The sequence below is a fragment of the Spea bombifrons genome, chromosome 4, assembly GCF_027358695.1.
Source record: "Spea bombifrons isolate aSpeBom1 chromosome 4, aSpeBom1.2.pri, whole genome shotgun sequence".
In the NCBI taxonomy this organism is placed as follows: Eukaryota; Metazoa; Chordata; class Amphibia; order Anura; family Pelobatidae; genus Spea; species Spea bombifrons.
The window spans coordinates 10,899,578-10,923,314 of record NC_071090.1 but is presented as its reverse complement, the minus strand read 5'-3'; the positions used below and the strand labels follow the sequence as shown (position 1 = coordinate 10,923,314).

At 43.6% G+C, this 23,737-nt stretch overlaps 1 protein-coding gene across 2 annotated transcripts in view; it reads left to right on the top strand.

Moving 5' to 3' along the window:
* Positions 1-23,737, top strand: part of IK (IK cytokine) — an 80,521-nt gene that overhangs the window by 14,169 nt on the left and 42,615 nt on the right. Inside the window, exon 20 of one of the 2 annotated variants that reach the window (XM_053464158.1) lies at positions 345-406. In XM_053464158.1, coding sequence (XP_053320133.1) covers positions 345-372 — 28 coding nt within the window. In that variant the 3' untranslated portion in view covers positions 373-406. Of the gene's footprint in view, positions 1-344; positions 699-23,737 lie in introns of those variants that run through there. The other variant, XM_053464157.1, reaches the window with a different exon arrangement.

Below are 23,737 nucleotides of genomic sequence, written 5' to 3'. Positions count from 1 at the left end.
TCTGTCCTCTTAAATTATTTTAATAACTTTCTGATTTAATGGACTAGATGTGTCTGCAGCTCAGCTCTTTTTAGGGTGTGAGGATAAGGCATAAGGAAAGTGGGTCTACCCTAAGCTAAGCACCACACACTTAACTGTGGCCCTATACACGACTTTGAATCCCTACCATAGACGGTAGTTGGTTAAGTATACATTACGGTATAACTAAATGCGAGAATATGTAAATGAAGTCTAGAGTCCGTTTTGTTTTTATATTGGTTTATCGTTATGGTCTTCATGAGTTTGTGATAATTCTAAAAAAAACTTACATTATTTTAATCCCTTTCCTTTTTTTCTTTCCCCAGGGTTGAAGTAAAACGGCCTAAATACTGAAAATGTACCATTTTGTATAGGAATTTATTTTTACGTTTTTGTTACTGGAAATGATAAAACTGTGTAACTGTTCAAATTTAAAGCCAACCTATGATACTGATGTTGCAACTAAAACTAAAGAATACTTAAGCAGTTATAACAACACATAATTCATAGAAGTCTTAGGCAGAAACAAATAATGGCTAAGTGTATATCTGTATAGATAATGGTCATTCCATTGATTTATTTAGCAAGAAGAAAGCTGGAATCAACATGTCGTTTGTGATTTGTGTCGCTATTTGCATGCTCTGTGTGACTGAAAAATGGATTAAATATTTAAACCACCACCATGTGCGCAATGCTTGTGATCAGAGATTTTGAAACTGCACTGTTTACACTGAAAAAAAAAAAGATTAAGCAATACCAAATTTGATCTAAGGTTTATAATTCTAGGGCCTTAGTTTCATTTGAGACAGATGTTATATACAAAGCTATATATTATGAAAAAGTTACATCATAACACATTTAAAAACACCTCCTAATCTGATAAATGACTCCTGTCAGATCATAGCAAGAAATCTGTTATTGACAGTCTAGATTGTGAAAGACCCAGTTCTATTTAACATGTAAATGTAAATTATTTTGGGATTGTTTCATGTACGTTTTCCAACCTGGTTTATTAATTTTTATTTCTGTTGACAAGCAAAAGTGATTTGGTGTGAGATGGAGCCATGGAGTGAGAAGCACTCCATGGCCCCAGTCTCTTTAATCTGGCCCTGACTGGTTCATTGTCTATACGTGATCAAGTACCTTATGATCATTTGTTTAATAATGTGCCTGATGTAAACGTTTTGTGACTCTTGTAAGAGAGCTTAGACGTTAGTTGAACCAATTTTATTAAATTTCATGTTTATTTGGATACCAGTAGGAAGGTAGAACATGACTTGCTGAAAACGAATGCATACCACAAAGTATTAAACTTAACAGGTTTCCTTTTCATGATAAATCATATTTCAAACTAATTTGGGAAAAAAACATTTAGTAGGCATATACACTATATGGACAAAAGTATTGGGACAACTGACCATAACATCAAGGACGTTTATGAGGTTGCATTCTAAGTACATAGACATTAATATGAAGTTGCCCCCCCCCTTTTTTGCAGCTATAACAGCTTCCACTCTTCAGGGAAGGTTTCCACACAAGTTTGGAGTGTTTCTTCCAGTAGAGCATTTATGAGGTCAGGCACCAATGTTGGATGAGAAGGCCTGGCTCGCAATCTCTATTCAAGTTCACCCCAAAGTTGTTTGGGTTTAAGGTCAGGGCTCTGTGCAGCCGGTCAAGTTCTTCCACACCAAACTCATCCAGCCATGTCTTTATAGAGCTTGCTTCATGCACCGGTGCGAGGAACTCTGATCTCTGACAGCCGGGGAAGGTCTGCGCGATGGACGCAGACAACCCCCGCTGCTAGCCACACCTCCTTCCGGATGCAGCGTTAGTTGTCTATGCGAGTCGCATAGACATCTACACGCTGCCCCAGCTGCACACCGGGGACTCAGAAGTACCGGTAAGTGGGGCGGGGGGGGGAGACAGGAGGATCCAGGTCCCCTGCAGCTGCGTGGGATCTGGATCTTCGTCGTCTCATAGTCAGACCTATTTGAGGTCTGATTATAAGACGACCCCGATTATTTGCTCTGAAAAAAACCTCGTCTTATAATCGAGCAAATACGGTATTTTAAACAGGTTTACACATAAATGCTGGTAAATCCAAAGGGTTCGCTTACTTTTTCTTGCCACTGCATTTGTTTTTGTATGTATGTGGATTTGTGAGTATGTATACAACCATTCAAAGGTTTGGGGTCACTTAGCTGTTGTCATAGAAAGCAATACATTTCCAGCTGCAACATAATCGCAAAAAAAGGTGATCTAATGATCTATTAGCCTTTGAAACTTGGGTTAACTAACACAATGTGTCATTGGAACACAGGAGCAATGGTAGTGATAAATTGCTAAACGCCTATGAATATATACCAAAAAATTTTGCCCTTTCCAGCTACAAATATATATTTCTTACACAGGTTCCCTAAAACATGGATTTGAAAGGTTATGGCTTCCTCCTCTGTTTCGTAGGAATATTTGTACAAAAACAAATGTAATGTTGGGCACAGAGGCATATAGAGGGCTAAAAGGCATATCATGGGGCACAGTGGCCGATAGGGGGTATAAGGCATTTCTGGGGCAGAATGGCAAGCCTGGGGGCAGATGTGCATAACGGGGGCAGGTTGGAAAATACAAAAAATATTTTTTTTTCTCAATCATAGCTTTTATTAAAAAAATGTTTTTTTTTACATGAATTAACATTTACTAGTAAAACGTTTTTCCTATAGGGTCGTCTTATGTTCAGGCTTTTTCTTTTTCCCCCCCTAAATTAATATTCAGATTGGGGGGGGTCGTCTTCTAATTGAGCAAATACGGTATATATAAACTAGACTTGCGCATTCGTCTTCGGGGGAACATGAAAACGAGCACGAAGAGGCCGTTTTTTTGTTCGTTCAGAAGACACACCGAAGAGAATACAGTGCCGGCAAAACGTAGGAGAAGACGAAGACTCACAACCACGAAGAATCGAAGATTCTTCGTGGTCGTCTTCGTTTTTGCCGCGCAGCCGCCAAAATTTCAAACAGGAGTGAGCTGATCTCGTCTGTCCAATCAGCTCACTCTTGTGATGTCACGCTAAGGGTCTCGTCCAATGCCTGTGTTGCTGTTTTTTGAATTCTGAAGGCGCCTTTATAAGACCAGAGCTTGCCTGAGAGATCCATTCATTTTTCGCTGTGACTGCTTTGGCAACACTGCTGTGCTGCATCCGAGCGTTACAGAGAGAGATTGTTCTGTTCTGTGTGAGACTGGTAAGCCTTAGCCTGCCATTTCTCACAGTGTACTTCATCCTCACTTCAGTGCTACTTAATATAATTAATAATAATAATTTGATTAATTTAATTTTTTTAAAATTTAATTTGTCATCAACTGTACTGTAAGTGCTGTTGAGTTGACAGTGCACCCAGTGCCTCAGTGGCACTGGGGTGCCCTTGCCCTGGGCTGGCACTGGTGCCTATTGCCTGTCCTGCTTAAATAAATTAAATAGAATTTATAAATAATAATTTAATAGAATCTATAATTTAATAGTTCATTATTATATATATATATATATATTTGTCAGTCATATATATATATATATATATATATACTATAGTATACTAGTGTAGAGTGTACTGTAGACATTCATCTACTAGTGTCTAATTTAAAATCAGTAATATTAATTAATATAATTATTTATATAAAATAATTTGTCAGTTATAGTTAGTAATAGTATACTAGTGTAGAGTGTACTGTAGACATTCAAGACATCTACTAGAGTCTAATCTAAAATCAGTAATATCAATAATTCTATAATTCTTTCTTGTCTTAATAGTTAATTAAATTAGCTATAAATAAAAGTGATAATATTAATTAATTACTACTAGCGTATAGTTCAGCTAATCTTATTAGTACTGGTGCCGCAGCTCTATAGTTTGTGCTTTGTTTTAGCAACAGTAAGAGACCAAGTCAATTTTTCTTAATTAATCTTTCATTTTATTTCATTTGTTTTGCTCACCTCAGTCCATCAGTGAAGTGAACTTGTTGGGCTAGTGAGTGCAGCCGCATAAGTGATCAGCAAGCAGTGACGTTAACTGTTTTGCAAAGATTTTCTCATTTATTTTACATTTTATTTCAATTTTATTAAAAGTACCCTTAGCGTTTTGCTCACCTCAGTCCATTAGTGAAGTGAACTTGTTGGGCTAGTGAGTGCAGCAAGCAGTGAAGCTAACTGTTTTGCTGTGACATTTTATTTTATTTCTAATTCTTTTCAAGAAAAATTGACTGTGACGAGCTGTACTAAGCAAAGCTTCAAGCTACTAGCTGTAGTACTAAAATAATTCTAATCTTCTTTAATCTTAATCTATAATATATTATAAATAATATATAACAATATAAATTCTAATTCATAATCTATAATATAAGTAATTCTAAATTCTAATTCATAATCTATATTCTTCTATCTATAATACATAATATATAAGTAAATTATTTCTAATCTATTAATATTATATAACTTAATATTAATTAATAAATCATATACTGAATCTGATTTAACCACACTTTAGCTTAGTGGGTTTGAGAGCGTCTGCCTAGAGGTAGACTTATAGTAAGGAAATATAGCTTTAGGCTAGCATAGTAGTAGGCTAAGCTCTTAGGCCCGTGTAAATTCAAATTAAAAATAAAATACTGCTAGTTATTAAATAATTAATCTTGAGTTAATAATTTAAATAACTTTAGCACTTTGGCAGATTGCACACAACAGCACAGTGCAGTAGTGCATAGTTTTACTTTTTAAGCAGTAGCACTGAAGAGAACTTCCTCTAATTTTTTTGTCTTTAATTCGTTTTTCCTTTTTTTTTTTTTTTTTTTTTATAGTTTTTTTAAACACTACACTACACTACACACACAACACAGAATTTTAAATGGATCCTCCTTTTGGGACTAAGGAGGGACAAGCTCCATCTACCACCACCACCAGCAGCACCACCACCAGCACCACCACCAGTTCTAAGATGCAGCCTTTGCGTCAGTCTAGTCGGCCAAGTAGGCCAAGCTCTCGCTTATCATTTGGGGAAGCATTGCTTGAAGGATCATCAAGTAAAGGAAAGGCACCAAAAGCAGGCAGTAGTAGTGCGGCTAGGCCCACAAGCTCTATGGTTTTTTACGGAAAGCCTAAAGCACCAGAAGCACGTTCAAAGTTAAAGGGTAGCACAAGTAGTACCAGCCCAGTGACTAAAAGGAAGTGCCTTTTGCCCCAAGCAGCATCTTCCCCATCCACAAGCAGCATGCAAGGTACCAAGCAGAGCCAAATTAGCAGCAAGACTCAGAGGGGTCCCAAACCAAAGCGATCTCATTCCTTTGTAGGGAAAACCACCACCACCACCACCACCACCACCACCCCCACCTCTACCGCCTCTACCACCACTAGTGCTGCGCCTACTGTTCCCACTGGTACCGCCACGCCATGTCCTCCTAGTATCTCTAGCAAGCCACCAAGTCCTTACAAAATTTTTGTAAAGACAGTTAGAGAGAGGGCTACACATAGTGGAACTCCACCTAGCGAGGTAGCAGAGGAGCCTGAGACTGAGAGGCCAAGTGCAGAGTCTATTCTTCCTGCTTGCACTACTACTAGTCACGAGTCTCACAACGATATCAGTCTTAGCTCCAGCCTAGCAGGAATTCCATTCGATCTGGCTAATGAAGAGCTAGACTATGAGCCAGAGGAAGTAGAGGAGATGAGTGGTCAGGAATCAGATTCCTCAGGGAGCAGTGTCCAAATGACTAGTGCACAATTTTCCCCTGAGCCTCCACCTTCTCCGCTACGATCATCACCATCACCACCACCACCACCAGCAGCAGCAGCAGCAGCAAACCCTAGCAAATCTAAAGCAATTAGCAGTCCCACTATGGCCAGTACTGTTACCACCAGTCCCACCACCACTAGTTCTGCCTCTGTTCATCCACCCCGAGCAGTAGGAGCAGCACCCAAGGCACACTCCAAGGCTATACGCGCCCCAATTTGGGAGCACTTTGAAAATGTTGAAGAAGGGCGCTATGGAAAGTGCAAACATTGTGGGAAGCTAATAAGCAGAGAGAAAGTGTCTGGCCATTTTACCAGTGCTAGCATGAAGCATCACCTCAGCACTCAACACAACGCTGTGCTATTGGGGAAAGATGCAGATGTAAAACTTAGTGCAGGCAGCATAGCTGGTGGCCGTGGAAAACCCCCAACAGCTTCTTCTTCTGAGCCAATAGCAGCAGCAGCAGCAGCTAGTGCTAGCAGCCAGAGACCAAGGCAGGTTGGAGCACTGCATGTCCAGCCCACCCTGGAACAATTTGTGGCATTCCAATCCAAAAGGTCAATGCCCAAACAGCAGGCCAATAAAGTAACGCGACTGATTGGTCAGTTCATTGCTGTTGGAGGGGCATCCTTCTCTATGATCGAACGGGAGCCTTTCAAACAATTGATGGCGGCTGTGGCTCCACAATATACAGTTCCGTCACGTTCCACTTTCAGCAGGAACATTGTCCCCTCATTGTATCGGTCCTGTGTTGCAGCAGTGAAAGAGGAGCTTTCCAAGGCTGCTGGTCAGTCTATTCATTTCACTACAGATTTGTGGAGTGCACCTAGCGGCCAGCAGCTACTATCATGTCCGCCAACCACTGTTCAAAGTGAGCGCGTGTTTTCTATGACTGGAAGCAGATTGCCTTCCTTAAATTCAATCTGCCCAAGTTGGGTTACCCAGCTCTTAGCTTGGAAAGTTAATTTTTTTTCTCTGTAATGTTTAAGGTAGTTTCTCCCCCTGGTTGCACGTGTTTGTGGTGTGGCAACGTCTGCTACCTCCGCCGGTGTAGCCAATTTACGCTAGGGCCTAGTGTCTGAGTTCTGGAAGTCCGCTCCCAAACGCCATGGACTGACAGACTTTCATGCTTTGCCCTGGGGTGAAACAGGTGAGTGGGTCGTCAATTGCCCACTCATTCACCTTTTTCCGTTTCCAACGCTGCTGCTGGTGGTGGTGCCAGTATCTTTTGCCAGTTCGCTTCCTGGCTGAAATCATGCCTCAAATGTCCCTAATGGAGAGGGTAGTTTCTCCCCCTGGTTGCACTTGCTGCGGTGTGGCAATGCCTGCTACCTCCGCCGGTGTAGCCAATTTAGGCTAGGGCCTAGTGTCTGAGTTCTGGAAGACCGCTCCCAAATGCCAAGGACTAACAGTCTTCGGATGCTTTGCCCTGGGGTGAAACAGGTGAGCGGGTCGTCAATTGCCCACTCATTCACCTTTTTCCGTTTCCAACGCTGCTGCTGGTGGTGGTGCCAATATCTTTTGCCAGTTCGCTTCCTGGCTGAAATCATGCCTCAAATGTCCCTAATGGAGAGGGTAGTTTCTCCCCCTGGTTGCACTTGCTGCGGTGTGGCAATGCCTGCTACCTCCGCCGGTGTAGCCAATTTACGCTAGGGCCTAGTGTCTGAGTTCTGGAAGTCTGCTCCCAAACGCCAAGGACTGACAGTCTTTGGATGCTTTGACCTGGGGTGAAACAGGTGAGCGGGTCGTCAATTGCCCACTCATTCGCCTTTTCCAATGCTGCTGCTGCTGGTGGTGGTGCCAGCGTCTCTTCTCTGCCAGTTCGCTTCCTGGCTAGTGTCATGCCTTAAATGTCCCTAATGGAGAGGGTAGTTTCTCCCCCCTGGTTGCACTTGCTGCGGTGTGGCAACGCCTGCTACCTCCGCCAATGTAGCCAGCTTACGCTATGGCCTTGTGTCTGAGTTCTGGAAGTCCGCTCCCAAACGCCAAGGACTGACAGTCTTTGGATGCTTTGCCCTGGGGTGAAACAGGTGAGCGGGTCGTCAATTGCCCACTCATTCACCTTTTCCAATGCTGCTGCTGCTGCTGCTGGTGGTGGTGCCAGCGTCTCTTCTCTGCCAGTTCGCTTCCTGGCTAGTGTCATGCCTTAAATGTCCCTAATGGTAAGGGCAGTTTCTCCCCCCTGGCTGCGTCTGTTTGCGGTGTGGCAACGCCTGCTACCTCCGCCGGTGTAGCCAGCTTATGCTAGGGCCTTGTGTCTGAGTTCTGGAAGTCCGCTCCCAAACGCCAAGGACTGACAGTTTTTGGATGCTTTGCCCTGGGGTGAAACAGGTGAGCGGGTCGTCAATTGCCCACTCATTCGCCTTTCCCAATTCTGCTGCTGGTGCCAGTGTCTCTTCTCTGCCAGTTCGCTTCCTGGCTAGAGTCATGCCCAAAATGTCCCTAGTGGTAAGGGCAGTTTCTCCCCCCTGGCTGCATCTGTTTGCGGTGTGGCAACGCCTGCTACCTCCGCCGGAGTGGCCAGCTTACGCTAGGGCCTTGTGTCTAAGCTCTGGAAGTCCGCTGCCAAACGTCTAGGACTGACAGTGTTTGGGTGCTTTGCCCTGGGGTGAAACAGGTGAGCGGGTCGCCAATTGCCCACTCATTCGCCTTTCCCAATTCTGCTGCTGGTGCCAGTGTCTCTTCAATGCCAGTTCGCTTCCTGGCTAGTGTCATGCCTGAAATGTCCCTAATGGTAAGGGCAGTTTCTCCCCCCTGGCTGCCTCTGTCTGCGGTGTGGCAACGCCTGCTACCTCCGCCGGAGTGGCCAGCTTACGCTAGGGCAGTGATGGGCAACCTTTTTGGCGTGGTGTGTCAAAAATCGGCAAAAAATCGAGCATAACTCGCGTGGTGTGTCACTTTGACAAAAAAACATAATTTTGCGCAATTTATAGTTTAAACTACAAAAATGTATAATTGCAATATATAATTGTATTTAATAAACCAAAAACAAATTATTTAACATACCTGCTTAGTAACTACTTACCTTTCAGGAGTCCTGCGGTGGGGGTGCAAGGCCTCTGTCTCCCAGCTCTGCCACTGTATGGAACAGTATAGAGTGATGGGAGTTATGATGTACTTTAGAGCATAATTATATAATGAAAAATACATTGGAAATGGTACAGCATAACACCCATCACTCTCACACACTTACCAATCCGCATTTACCAATCCACACATATACCAATCCACACGCATACCAATCCACACACATACCAATCCACACACATATACCAATCCACACGCATACCAATCCACACACATACACCAATCCACACACATACCAATCCACACACATACACCAATCCACACACATACACCAATCCACACACATACACCAATCCACACACATCCCAATCCACACACACATACCAATCCACACACACATACCAATCCACACACATACCAATCCACACACATATACTAATCCACACACATACCAATCCACACACACATACCAATCCACACACATACCAATCCACACACATATACTAATCCACACACATACCAATCCACACACATACACCAATCCACACAAACATACCAATCCACACACATACCAATCCACACACATACCAATCCACACACATACACCAATCCACACACATACCAATCCACACATATACCAATCCACACATATACCAATCCACACACATACCAATCCACACACATACACCAATCCACACACATACCAATCCACACACACATACCAAGCCACACACATATACCAATCCACACACACATACCAAGCCACACACATATACCAATCCACACACATACACCAATCCACACACAAACCAATCCACACACATACACCAATCCACACACATACACCAATCCACACACATACCAATCCACACACACATACCAATCCACACACACATACCAATCCACACACACATACCAATCCACACACATACACCAATCCACACACACATACCAATCCACACACATACACCAATCCACACACACATACCAATCCACACACACATACCAATCCACACACATACCAATCCACACACATACCAATCCACACACACATACCAATCCACACACACATACCAATCCACACACACACCAATCCACACACATACACCAATCCACACACATACACCAATCCACACACATACACCAATCCACACACATACCAATCCACACACATACACCAATCCACACACATACACCAATCCACACACATACACCAATCCACTCTCACTGTATGCTTTCCTACCTTTCCTCTTTTCTCCTTACAGCTCCTTTTCCTGCTCTTCGCTCCTCTTCTTCTTCAGTTCTTCTTCCAAGGGCACGGGGTTCAGAGGGCACGGACAGCGGAGGGCGCGGCTTCAGTGTTGTGCGCCGGGATCTGACAACAAACCCCGGCGCACAACAGCTGTTGCCGCGCGGATCGCAAGGGAGCGGTATCGGAGGTCTTTAACAGACCTCCGGCTCCCTTGAGTGATTTTAAGCCGGGTTCAAGGGAGATCCTTGAACCGGCTTAAAATCACTCAAGGGAGCCGGTGGTCTGTTAAAGACCTCCGATACCGCTCCCTTGCGAGCCTGCTCCTACACCGCCCCGCCCCCGCTAGGTACGCTACTGCACGTCCCGCCCCCAATTGAGGGGTGACACGCGCAGGATTTCCTGCGATTCATCCTCGGCTCCTGCACGGCCGCCGAGGATGAAAGAATCTGTGCTGGAGGAACAGGTCCTCCAGCACAGATTCTTTCATCCTCGGCGGCCGTGCAGGAGCCGAGGATGAATCGCAGGAAATCCTGCGCGTGTCACCCCAAATGGCTACGCGTGTCAGCACTGACACGCGTGTCATAGGTTCGCCATCACTGCGCTAGGGCCTTGTGTCTGAGCTCTGGAAGTCTGCTGCCAAACGTCTAAGACTGACAGTGTTTGGGTGCTTTGCCCTGGGGTGAAACAGGTGAGTGGGTCGCCAATTGCCCACTCATTCGCCTTTCCCATTTTTCAATGCTGCTGCTGGTGGTGGTGGTGCCAGCATCTCTTCTCTGCCAGTTCGCTTCCTGGCTAGAGTCATGCCCAAAATGTCCCTAGTGGTAAGGGCAGTTTCTCCCCCCTGGCTGCGTCTGTTTGCGGTGTGGCAACGCCTGCTACCTCCGCCGGAGTGGCCAGCTTACGCTAGGGCCTTGTGTCTGAGCTCTGGAAGTCCGCTGCCAAACGTCTAGGACTGACAGTGTTTGGGTGCTTTGCCCTGGGGTGAAACAGGTGAGTGGGTCGCCAATTGCCCACTCATTCGCCTTTCCCAATTCTGCTGCTGCTGGTGGCGATGCCAGTGTCTCTTCGATGCCAGTTCGCTTCCTGGCTAGTGTCATGCCTCAAATGTCCCTAATGGTAAGGGCAGTTTCTCCCCCCTGGCTGCCTCTGTCTGCGGTGTGGCAACGCCTGCTACCTCGGCCGGAGTGGCCAGCTTACGCTAGGGCCTTGTGTCTGAGCTCTGGAAGTCTGCTGCCAAACGTCTAGGACTGACAGTGTTTGGGTGCTTTGCCCTGGGGTGAAACAGGTGAGTGGGTCGCCAATTGCCCACTCATTCGCCTTTCCCAATTCTGCTGCTGCTGCTGGTGGTGGTGCCAGTGTCTCTTCGATGCCAGTTCGCTTCCTGGCTAGTGTCATGCCTCAAATGTCCCTAATGGTAAGGGCAGTTTCTCCCCCCTGGCTGCCTCTGTCTGCGGTGTGGCAACGCCTGCTACGTCCGCCGGAGTGGCCAGCTTACGCTAGGGCCTTGTGTCTGAGCTCTGGAAGTCTGCTGCCAAACGTCTAAGACTGACAGTGTTTGGGTGCTTTGCCCTGGGGTGAAACAGGTGAGTGGGTCGCCAATTGCCCACTCATTCGCCTTTCCCATTTTTCAATGCTGCTGCTGGTGGTGGTGGTGCCAGCATCTCTTCTCTGCCAGTTCGCTTCCTGGCTAGAGTCATGCCCAAAATGTCCCTAGTGGTAAGGGCAGTTTCTCCCCCCTGGCTGCGTCTGTTTGCGGTGTGGCAACGCCTGCTACCTCCGCCGGAGTGGCCAGCTTACGCTAGGGCCTTGTGTCTGAGCTCTGGAAGTCTGCTGCCAAACGTCTAGAACTGACAGTGTTTGGATGCTTTGCTCTGGGGTGAAACAGGTGAGTGGGTCGCCAATTGCCCACTCATTCGCCTTTTCCATTTCCTTTTCCATTTCCATTTCATTATTTTCCTTCTGATACACAACCAACCAACCAAACATAACACACACAATAACACAAATAACACAGTGACATAACACATAACACACATAACACATATAACACAGTGACAAGTGACAACACACATAACACACATAACACATACACGTACAATGCACAAACCACAAGGACCTTTCCTCTTGTTATTTGTCCTGGCCTTCATTTCTACACTCACTAGCATTAACGCTATAACTCACACTTCATACTATAACATTTTTCCATCCACATACCTTCCAACAGACCCAACTTTTTCAGGGACAGTCCTGCTTTTTTCCAGTCCTGTCCCATCTAATTTAGCTAAACTAGGTATGCAAATACACGTTGGTAGTTATAGCTCGGTAGGTAGCACTAGTATAAACATTAAATAAATATAATAAAGTACTAAATAATAAATCTAACTTTAAAATACATTTAAATAAACCCCTAATTTTTTTTTTAAAACCCATTAAAATTAAAATTAAATTATTATTTAAACATAATACATCTTTAACCAAAGCAGTGCACTGCTACTAATCTTAAACATAACCGTACATTAACCCTAAGCTATTTTTTAGTTCTTGTCCAACATTTTTCCATCCGCATACCTGCCAACACACCCAAGATTTTGGTGGACAGTCCTGCTTTTTTCCAGTCCTGTCCAGTAAAAGTTGGGTTGTTGCAAAGTATGCCATTGTAAATAGGTAGCAAATGTTAGGCATGTATTACAAGTGGTCCAAAATCAATTTAAAAATGTAAAATAATCCCTATTCTTTTATTAAACATCTATGGATGTGTGATTGTGTATGATAAACGGAGGCCAAGTTCCTTGGAGCATTTGTCTCTAGGTCATTTTGTGTACAGTACACCTCAGTACGTGTGTGCAACTCTATTGGTCGTTTCGGCAGGGGGCTGGCCTGCCATCAACGAATGAAGTGCGTTCTGCAATTCACTCGTTGATGCCAGACCAGCCCCCTGCCAGACCAGCCCCCTTCACGGCAGCTGCTGCTGCTCCGATGTGTTGTTAACCCCGTATTAACCCCTGCTAGGCAACCGGGAAGGAAACGAAGATTAAACGAGCACGAAGAATGTCCGCGAATATTTGCCTGAAGAGAAGACAGGAACGGGCGAATATTCGCGGAATACGAAGGTTTTTTTTCCCCCGAAGACGAGCACGAAGACGAACACGAAGAGCCCCCTGGTGCCCAAGTCTAATATAAACCATCATTTAGTATGAAAAATATCTGAAAGTGTGGGGAAAATTAGGAAAAAAGGAAATATTTTCACAGTTCCACCTATTAAAACTATATATAACCAGAGCAAATGGAAAAATAAAACTCCCAGAGTGTATTTAAGTATTTGTCATGTTTTTGGAAACATCACATATGCCTAGTATTTACATTTATTTTGGTACTTACAGGGTTAAATATAAATGACGCGCATTGCTGTTTCTAGCCACCAGAAAAACTATTTTTTTGAAAGTTGACATCCCAAACTATTTTACTAGGGGCATTTTAACACTTTTGATGTAACCATTTTAGTGCCAGTCTGTCCTAAGCATTGCAGTAAAATTTCATTTTTAACAAATCCATTATTTCAGTAACTTTTTTTCCCTGGGTATGTGAAATTAGTGAAACAACTTGTGTTTTGTATTCAGAAACAACAGCCCCCCCCCCCCGAGTACAGGAATACCCTATATACATAGGGTGACCGCATTTTATTTCTGCCATTCAGGGACACACTATGAAGCGCATGACATTACACACACACAGGTGTGTGTGTGTATATGTATATATATATATATTGTGGTAAAGTGTATGGGAGAGTGGTTGATGGGATATATATCTCACCTGGTTTCCTCAGCCAGGCACGGTAGCAAACCCAGGAGCTCTCAGGTGAGGCATCCTAAGCTCATTACTAGGGAGGAAGCCTTAAAATAGAGGGCTGTTAGGTTTGCAAAGGAGAGGAGAAACTGAGTGAAGGAGCAGCTACAGCCAGTGCTGCAGCCCACCAGGTATGAAGCTTTACCCATGCAAAACCTGCTACTTTGCTTTGTGCCAGACCTTGGCTTGTAGAGAGGTATCCGGATGTTTAGTTAGAGCCGGACAGGCTTAGAGTTTGTTTTGTTTACAAGGTGCTCTGTGCCTATAGCATCTAAATAAACACGCTTTACGTTTGAAACCTGTGTGAAGACTGTCATTGCCGCCCCATGCGTGAGCTGTTCCCTACAATATATATATATATATATATATATATATATATATATGTATATGTGTGTGCGTTAGACATGCATTTTGTATACATAATATGTATATATCTCTTTGAACCATGATTGAAATATGATTTCAAAATAACTGCTGAACTGGCAGTTAGTTTTCGTTCTTTAATATTACCCCCTGCTGCCGATACATAAATATTAGACCCTGCTGCCAACACATTTTATATTTGGACCCTAACGCAAGCATTTCCCTGAGCCCATGCTCCCTAGCATGCAATCACTCCCTCCGCTCCTCCGCCAAAAAAAATATTTGTCACACTGACTGCAGATTAGGGGAAGACTGTAAGAGTAAGGGCCCTAAGTAAAGCCAGCCCTGCAGCTGTTTAGCGTACACACTGGTTAGGTCCCATCCATTAGTCTGGATAAACTCCGTTAATTTCTGTTATTACATATGGTTACAGCTACTTTTAGTCAATAGTATCAAAAACCACAGCAGACAAAAATGGTAATTTAATTTATTAATTACAACATTAATTAATATTCCAATTAGGCCACAAAGAGCTGATCATGGTGACAGCTACCTCTGAGCTCACGAAGAGTCACTTTCAGCACACAGGAGAGGAAAAACCCCATAGGGGAAACCTCTGGGGAACCATGGCTTGAAAGATTGTCCTTCCCTCTGGACATTAAGAGGTTAACTGTGTATTTATACCTGTAGAGAAGAACTGGCAAAACGTAATTGAAAATAGCTTTACACGGAAGCACACCGCAAACTCATTCCCTTGAATAGGCTGCCTTAACATCATCAGTTCAATATAAATGGACATACCATTAAACATAGAAGATAGAATTAAAGATGGACATAGCATTACACGTGGATATATAATTAAACATGGATATAGCATTAAATATGGACGTAGCATTACACATAGTCATAGCATTACACATGGAAATGGCATTAAACATGGACATAGCATTACACATGGACATATCATTACAAATGGATATAGCATTACACATGGGCATAGCATTAAACATGGACATAGCATTAAGCATGGACATAACACTACTGATGGAAATTGCATTAAATATGGGCAAAGCATTACACATGAGCATAGCATTAAGCATGGACATAGCATTAAGCATGGACATAGCATTACACATGGAGATTGCATTAAACATGGATATAGCATTCAACATGGACATAGCAGAACACATGTATATAGCATTAAACATGGACATAGCATTACACATTAACATGGCATTACACATGGATATGGCATTAAACATGGACATAGCATTAAATATGGATATAGCACTAAACATGGACATAGCATTACACATGGAGATAGCATTAAACATGGACATATCATAAAAAATGGATATAGCATTAACCCCTTAAGGACAATAGGGGTTATTACTCGTAGTATATTGCGGGGCAATGGCTCTTTTAACGTTTTTCAGTGTTGCAGTTTAGCTTTCTTCTTTCTCATTTCGTGTTCCCACACATATTATATATTGTTTTTTTCAGGACAAACAGGGCTTTCTTTAGATACCATTAATTTTATCATATCATCTAATTTACTATAAAAAAAAAGATAAAATATGGGAATGTTTTGTTAAATTACTTTTTCTCACTTTATAAACAAAAAACTTTTACTCATCTGCAAAAACAAATTAAAAAACCTGCTAAATAGATTTTACTATTTGTCCTGAGTTTAGAAATACCCAATGTTTTTATGTTTTTTTTCTTTTTTCTGCAAGTTATGGGGCAATAAGTACAGGTAGCGTTTTGCTATTTCAAAACTTTTTTTTCCCAAATCTGGTAATCCTTCCCCCCATGTGCCATTTTGGGTATCTTTGAAGCCGGCCAATGAAATTTACCCCATCAAATCATATATTTTTTAAAACTAGACACCCCAAGGTATTTGAAATGCTGATATCAAGGCACGTCAGTAACACTGTTTATGCTTAGGAAGCGATTCCAATCGCTTCCTAAGCTGGTTTAGCCGGGCGCCATTTTTCTTCCGGGGAGGGCTTTCCTCCCCGGATCCACGGTCTGCCTCACTTGTGAGGCTTCCGTGGATGCTGCAAAGTTGCCGATCGCAGCGATGCAGCTATTTAACGGCATCCCGTACATGTCGTTATCTTGTTGCACTGCAACCCCGTACATGTACGTGGATTGTCATTAAGGGGTTAAACATGGACATAGCCTTAAACATGGATATAGCATTAAACATAGATATAGAATTAAACATTGAGATAGCGTTAAACATGGACATAGCATTAAACAGGGAGATATCATTACACATGGATATAGCAGTAAACATAGATATAGCATTACACACAGAGATAACATTAAACATGAACACATGGACATAGAAATACACATGGATATGGCATTAAACATGGACATAGCATTAAACATGGATTTAGCAGTAAACATTTAAGCATTACACATAGAGATAACACTAAACATGGACACAGCATGACTAATGGGTATACCATTAAACGTGGACATAGCATTAAACATGGACATAGAATTACAGATGGACGTAGCATTAAACATGGACAAATCATTACAGAGGGACATAGAATTAGATATGGATATGGCATTAAACATGTACATAGCATTAAACATGGATTTAGCAGTAAACATAGGGATAGCATTAAACATGGACATAACATTGCACATAGAGAAAACATTAAACATTGATATAGCATTAAACATAGACATTGCAGTACAAATAGTTACAGCATTAGCAAAGGACATAGCTTTACACATAGAGATAACATAAAACATGGACGAAGCATTACACATAAGGATAACATTAAAAATGGACATATCATTAAACATGGACATAGCATTAAACATGGACATAGCATTAAACATGCACATAGCACTACTGGTGGATATAGCAATAAACATGGACATAGCATTAACATGGAGATAGCATTAAACATGGACATAGCATTACATATGGATATTGCTTTAAATATAGATGTAGCATTACACATGGATATAGCATTAAACATGGACATACTGTTAAAAATGGATATAGCACTACACATGGACAGTGCATTAAACATAGATATAACATTACACATGGACAGTGCATTAAACATAGATATAACATTACACATGGACAGCATTGAATATGGATATAGCATTAAACATGGACAGCATTGAATATGGGTATAGCATTAAACATGACATAGCATTAAACATGGACCTAGCACTACTCAAGGAGATAGCATTACACATGGACATGGCATTACACATGGACATAGCATTACACACGGAGGTTGCATTACACATGGACATGTCATTAAACAGGGAGATATCATTACACATGGATATAGCAGTAAACATAGATATAGCATTACACACAGAGATAACATTAAACATGAACACATGGATATGGCATTAAACATGGATTTAGCAGTAAACATTTAAGCATTACACATAGAGATAACACTAAACATGGATACAGCATGACACATGGGTATACCATTAAACGTGGACATAGCATTAAACATGGACATAGAATTACAGATGGACGTAGCATTAAACATGGACAAATCATTACAGAGGGACATAGAATTAGATATGGATATGGCATTAAACATGTACATAGCATTAAACATGGATTTAGCAGTAAACATAGGGATAGCATTAAACATGGACATAACATTGCACATAGAGAAAACATTAAACATTGATATAGCATTAAACATAGACATTGCAGTACAAATAGATACAGCATTAGCAAAGGACATAGCTTTACACATAGAGATAACATAAAACATGGACGAAGCATTACACATAAGGATAACATTAAACATGGACATAGCATTAAACATGGACATAGCATTAAACATGCACATAGCACTACTGGTGGATATAGCAATAAACATGGACATAGCATTAACATGGAGATAGCATTAAACATGGACATCGTTTTACATACAGAGATAGCATTAAACATGGACATAGCATTACATATGGATATTGCTTTAAATATAGATGTAGCATTACACATGGATATAGCATTAAACATGGACATACTGTTAAAAATGGATATAGCACTACACATGGACAGTGCATTAAACATAGACATAGCATTAAACATAGATATAACATTACACATGGACAGCATTGAACATGGATATAGCATTAAACATGGGCAGCATTGAATATGGGTATAGCATTAAACATGACATAGCATTAAACATGGACCTAGCACTACTCAAGGAGATAGCATTACACATGGACATGGCATTAAACATGGACATAGCATTACACACGGAGGTTGCATTACACATGGACATGTCATTAAACATGGACATTGCATTACACATGGATATAGCATTACACATTGATATAGCATTAAACATGGATATAACATTCCACATAGAGATAACATTAAAAATGGACATAGAATTACGCATAGCGATAAAATTAATAATGGAGATAGCATTAAATATGAACATAACATTACACATGGATATAGCATTAAATATGGAGATAGCATTAAACATGGATATATCATTACACATGGATCTAGCATTAAATATGGAGATAGCATTAAACATGGATCTAGCTTTACACATGGAAATAGCATTAAACATGTATATAGCATTAAACATGGACATAGCGTTACATATGGACATAGCATTAAACATAGAGATAACATTAAACGTGGATACCGCATTACAGGTGGATATAGCAGTACACATGGATATAGTATTAAACAAGGCTATAGCATTAAATATAGACATAGTACTACTAAATGAGATAGCATTACACATGGAGTGTCCTCTGGTGAGGACGCTTTCTCTACCCCCCTATCCCCCTTTTATATGGCACCTGGAGGTGGCTTGCCCGGGTTGGGGCCCCTGCCGGCGGTCCCTGGTCCCTCTGCTGTCCAGGGACATCTCATCTCCCCCCTTTACTCTGTGCAGGTTGGTGCTGGTGTGCTGCAGGAGGATTTTTCAATGTTGACTGGATCGGTGCTGCAGGGATCTTCTAGCAACATGGCTGCAAGTACGGCGCCGGTTGCTTAGTGTTGACTTACCCTTTGGGGTTTTTGGGGTCTGGGGTCGACTGGGCTCTGCTGTGGGAACTTTTTTGTCGGGTCTGCAGGGGTTTCTAGATGCGTGGGAGCGCGGTGGGGGTCCTGGGTCGTAGGGGTAGGTCTGGATGGGCAGGTTAGGTCCGTGTGGGAGCAGTCTGTGAGTGGTGTGGGTTCCTCGTGTTCGGTTTCCCTCCCGGTGCCTGCTATATTTGGGTGGTGCCGGAGCGGTTACTGGCGGGGTTGCTGCGGGGAGTGGCTCGGCGACGGTAATGGACACGGAGGTGGGGGTAGCGGACGTGGCTCGTGGGACGGCCTACATGTGCTGGTCGCGCCCACTGGGCCTGCACTTGAAGCAGGAGACTCAGGAGAGGATTTGGAAGGGGGAATTCCTGGAAATTTTCTCCCTTTTGCCACTGGAGGAGGCTCCTCTGCCGGTTACGAAGGGGACGGATAAGGAGAAAGAAAAACACAGGTACAGGCGGATTCCAAAGACCTTTGGTAATTGAATTTGCACCTTTTCTATCCTGGGCGAGCGTGATAGGCGAAAAGTGTTCGCCTGAGAAGTGTTCGGCACTTTATACTTATCAGGATCTCATTTGGAGTGCGTGTCGGACTTATGGGGGTCTGGGCTGGTGGCGGTTTGATGAGCAGTTTTGCCAGCGTCTGGCAGTCCGGTCATCTATCGGGTGGGACCAAATGGACATTGGTCTATGGCTGGCCATTATGACTCGGCCGGCCACGCATCAAGGCGGTTTTTAGTAATTTCTCGGGGGGGGGGCTGGGGGGAATATGGGACAATGTAAGTGGTGGGCTTCGTGCCGTTTTAAGCACGAGTGCTCAGGTTGCGGCGGAGCCCACCCTCACTCCCGCGCCAGTGGCTAAGCCGATATAAGGATCGACAGGCTGTGGATGTTTTGTTGCAGGGTTTTTCAGAGGGTTTTGGATACCCTTTGTGGATTCCCCTTGTCCTGTTAATTTTAGGAATTTGCGTTCTGTTGCGGAGTTTCCTGGTGTCGTGAGGGATGAGTTGCGTAATGAGGTGGAGTTGGGGCACATGGCGGGCCCTTTTGCCGTTCAGCCTTTGGCAAATTTGTGAGTGTCCCCGCTCAGGTTGTCAGTTTGACGGGCAGTTTTATGTTGATATGAGCCTCCCTATGGATTGTTCAATATCATGTTCTTATTTTGAGTGCTTTAGCACCTTTTTGGAATGGGTGGTGTGGGAGGAGGCGGGTTTGGCCTCTGTCCTGTATTATCTGGATGATTTCTTGTGTATTGGGTCCAGGGATTCCGGGGACTGTCTTCATCTCCTGCGTACTGTGCAGGGTGTGATGCAACGTTTTGGAGTCCCCCTTGCGGCCGATAAGACGGAGGGGCCGACTACTTGTCTGAGTTTCCTTGGAATCGAGATCGATTTTGTGGCAATGGAGTGCCGTTTGCCTATTGATAAGCTGGTTGATCTGAAGGGCTTTGTGGCAACAATGCGGGGCGTGTGAAAGGTTCATCTATGTCAGCTGCAATCGCTGTTGGGGAAGTTGAATTTAGCTTGTCGCATTTTGCCGATGGGGGCGGGCATTTAGTCGGTGGCTGGCTGCGGCGACGGCGGGTGTGGTTCGGCCTCGCCATTTTATTTGGCTCACTCATCCGCTTTGGGATGACTTGGCGGTGTGGGGGTCTTTTCTGGACACCTACAATGGTTGGTCGTATTGGCAATCCTTTGACGGCTTCTTCTGCTCCAGTGGTTCGCCTCTTACGTCGGCTGGTATTGCGGAGTTTGGGTATGAATGTGACTTGTAGGACAATGTGTTGGGTATGGGGGCTTTGGTTCCGTTGGGTTCCATTGAGGGCTCGCCTATTTGCCCTGTGTCGGCGATTAGGGAGTTTCTGTTGAGCGGCTAGGGGACCGCTTATGGTGCATCATGACGAGTCCTATTTGTCGTATTTTCAATTTGTGGGTGTTTTTCGGAAATCGCTGGTGGCCCTGGGCATCCTTGCCGGGTCTTTTGGGGGCATTCCTTCAGGATTGGGGCAGCCACGGAGGCTACCTGGGTGGGTTTGCCCGATTCATCGGTGCAGCGGATTGGGCATTGGCGATCAGGGAGTTTTAGATCTTACGTTCGTTTGGATATGTCTGTTTAATCTTCTCTGTTTCTTGTAGGTATGGTCCTTCCTCAAGTTTGGCTCGTCGGACATTCATTCGTCTTCTGGGCCAGGAGGCGGGCAGTGGTTCACCCCTGTTGAAGGGGTTGAGGTGCGGTGGTTTGGGAAGCGGGGGATGCGGTGGGTTCATCTCCCTCCCGAACTGGTTCGGTTATCTAGGCTGTTGGGTTCCCCGTCTGTTCTGGTGATTCACCTCGTAGATCGTTAGGGGATATGATTTGTTTGGCGGCAGGCGACGAGCCAGTGGATGCTGGAGCGGTTGTGGGTTGAATTAAATTGGGTTTTTAAGTTTGTGGCTAGTGTTCATGGTGTGCCAGTAAGGCATAGGGTGTTTGAGAGTGACGTCGCTAACTTATTTAGGCGCGATGGCGTTCATCTCAATGATATCGGTTTGGATATTTTTAATTTGGCGCTGCAGGAGGCTATTGGTCAGGCCATGGCTTTTGTTGGTGAGGGCCCCCGCTGATTTAAGGGGTTTGTGGCGGTTTGTGTGTCCTTGCCGGTCTGGTTTGGTAAGTGATGGAGTTTGGATGCTGGTGTGAAGGAAGGCTCAATCCTCCCCTGACCTTTGGTGTTTTTTATTGGACGTGCCCACCGAGCTTATGGTCGGCTGCTGGTTAGCATTGGTTGTGGGACAGCGGAAGGTAGCTGTCATTTTGGTTTGGACGAGGGGGGAGGTGAGTACCTGTGGTCTGCATTGTACACTGGTGAGCGGCCCGCAAGGACGGGGTTAATATTGTTCCTGTGTTGGATATGTTTGAATGTATTATGGATTATGTGTTATGTGTTATGTATATTTGTATTTAGAAGTTATTGTGTGGTTTATTGTGTATTTATGTTTATTGTTTTATGGTGTTTATGGTGGTTATTGTTAATAAAATATGCTGTGGCTTGCTTTATCCAATTTCAGTCTGCGTATCGTTACTTGGTGGGGTTTAGGTGGTAGTACCGTTGCGGTGCACAGTACACACTACCTACATACATAGCATTAGAGATAGAGATAACATTAAACATGGACATAACATTACACATAGAGATAACATTAAACGTGGATATAGCATTAAACATGGACAAAGCAATAGACATGGATTTAGGATTAAACATGGACACAGCATGACACATAGAGATAACATTAAACATGGACAGAGCATTACACATGGGTTTAGCATTAACTATTGATTATAGCCTTACACATTGAGATAGCATCAAACATGAACATAGAACGACTTATGGAGATAGCATTAAACATGGATATAGTTTTAAACATGGGCATAGCATTAAACATGAATCACACATCGACATAGAATTACATATGGACATAGTATTAAACATGGAGTTAGCATTAAACATGGAGATACCACTACACATGGATATGGGATTAAATTTGGACATAGCATTAAACAAGGACATGGCATTAAACAGGGATATAGCATTTAAGATGGACATAGCATTAGACATAGAGATAACAATAAAAATGGAAATATCATTAAACATGGATATAGCACTAAACGTGGACATACCGTATTTGCTCGATTATAAGACGAGGTTTATGTTAGAGATAACATAAAACATGGACAAAGCATTACACACAGAGATAACAATAAAAATGGAAATATCATTAAACATGGATATAGCATTAAACGTGGACATACCGTATTTGCTCGATTATAAGACGAGGTTTTTTTCAGAGCAAATGCTCTGAAAAATACCCCTCGTCTTATAATCGGGGTCGTCTTATAATCAGACCTCAAATAGGTCTGACCATGAGACGACTAAGATCCACACCCCCTGCAGCTGCAGGGGACCTGGATCCCCCTGTCCCCCCGCCCCACTTACCGGTACTTCTGAGTCCCCGGTGTGTAGCTGGGGCAGCGTGTAGATGTCTACGCGATTCGCGTAGACAACTTCCGCTGCAGCAGGAAGGAGGTGTGGCTAGCAGCGGGGGTTGTCTGCACCGGTGCGGGGAACTCTGATCTCTGACAGTCGGGGAAGGTCTGTGCGATGGACGCAGACAACCCCCGCTGCTAGCCACGCCTCCTTCCGGCTGCAGCGTAAGTGCGTGGGATGTACACGCTGCCCCGGCTACATGACTGGGAAGTCAGAAGCACCGGTAAGTTGGGGGGGCGGGGGAGTGTTAAATGGGGGCATAAGGCATTTCTGGAGGCAGAGTGCTCTGTGAAATGCCTTTTAACCCCCTTAATGCCACTCTGCCTCCAGAAATGCCTTTTTAACCCTCTATACGCCACTCTGCCTCCT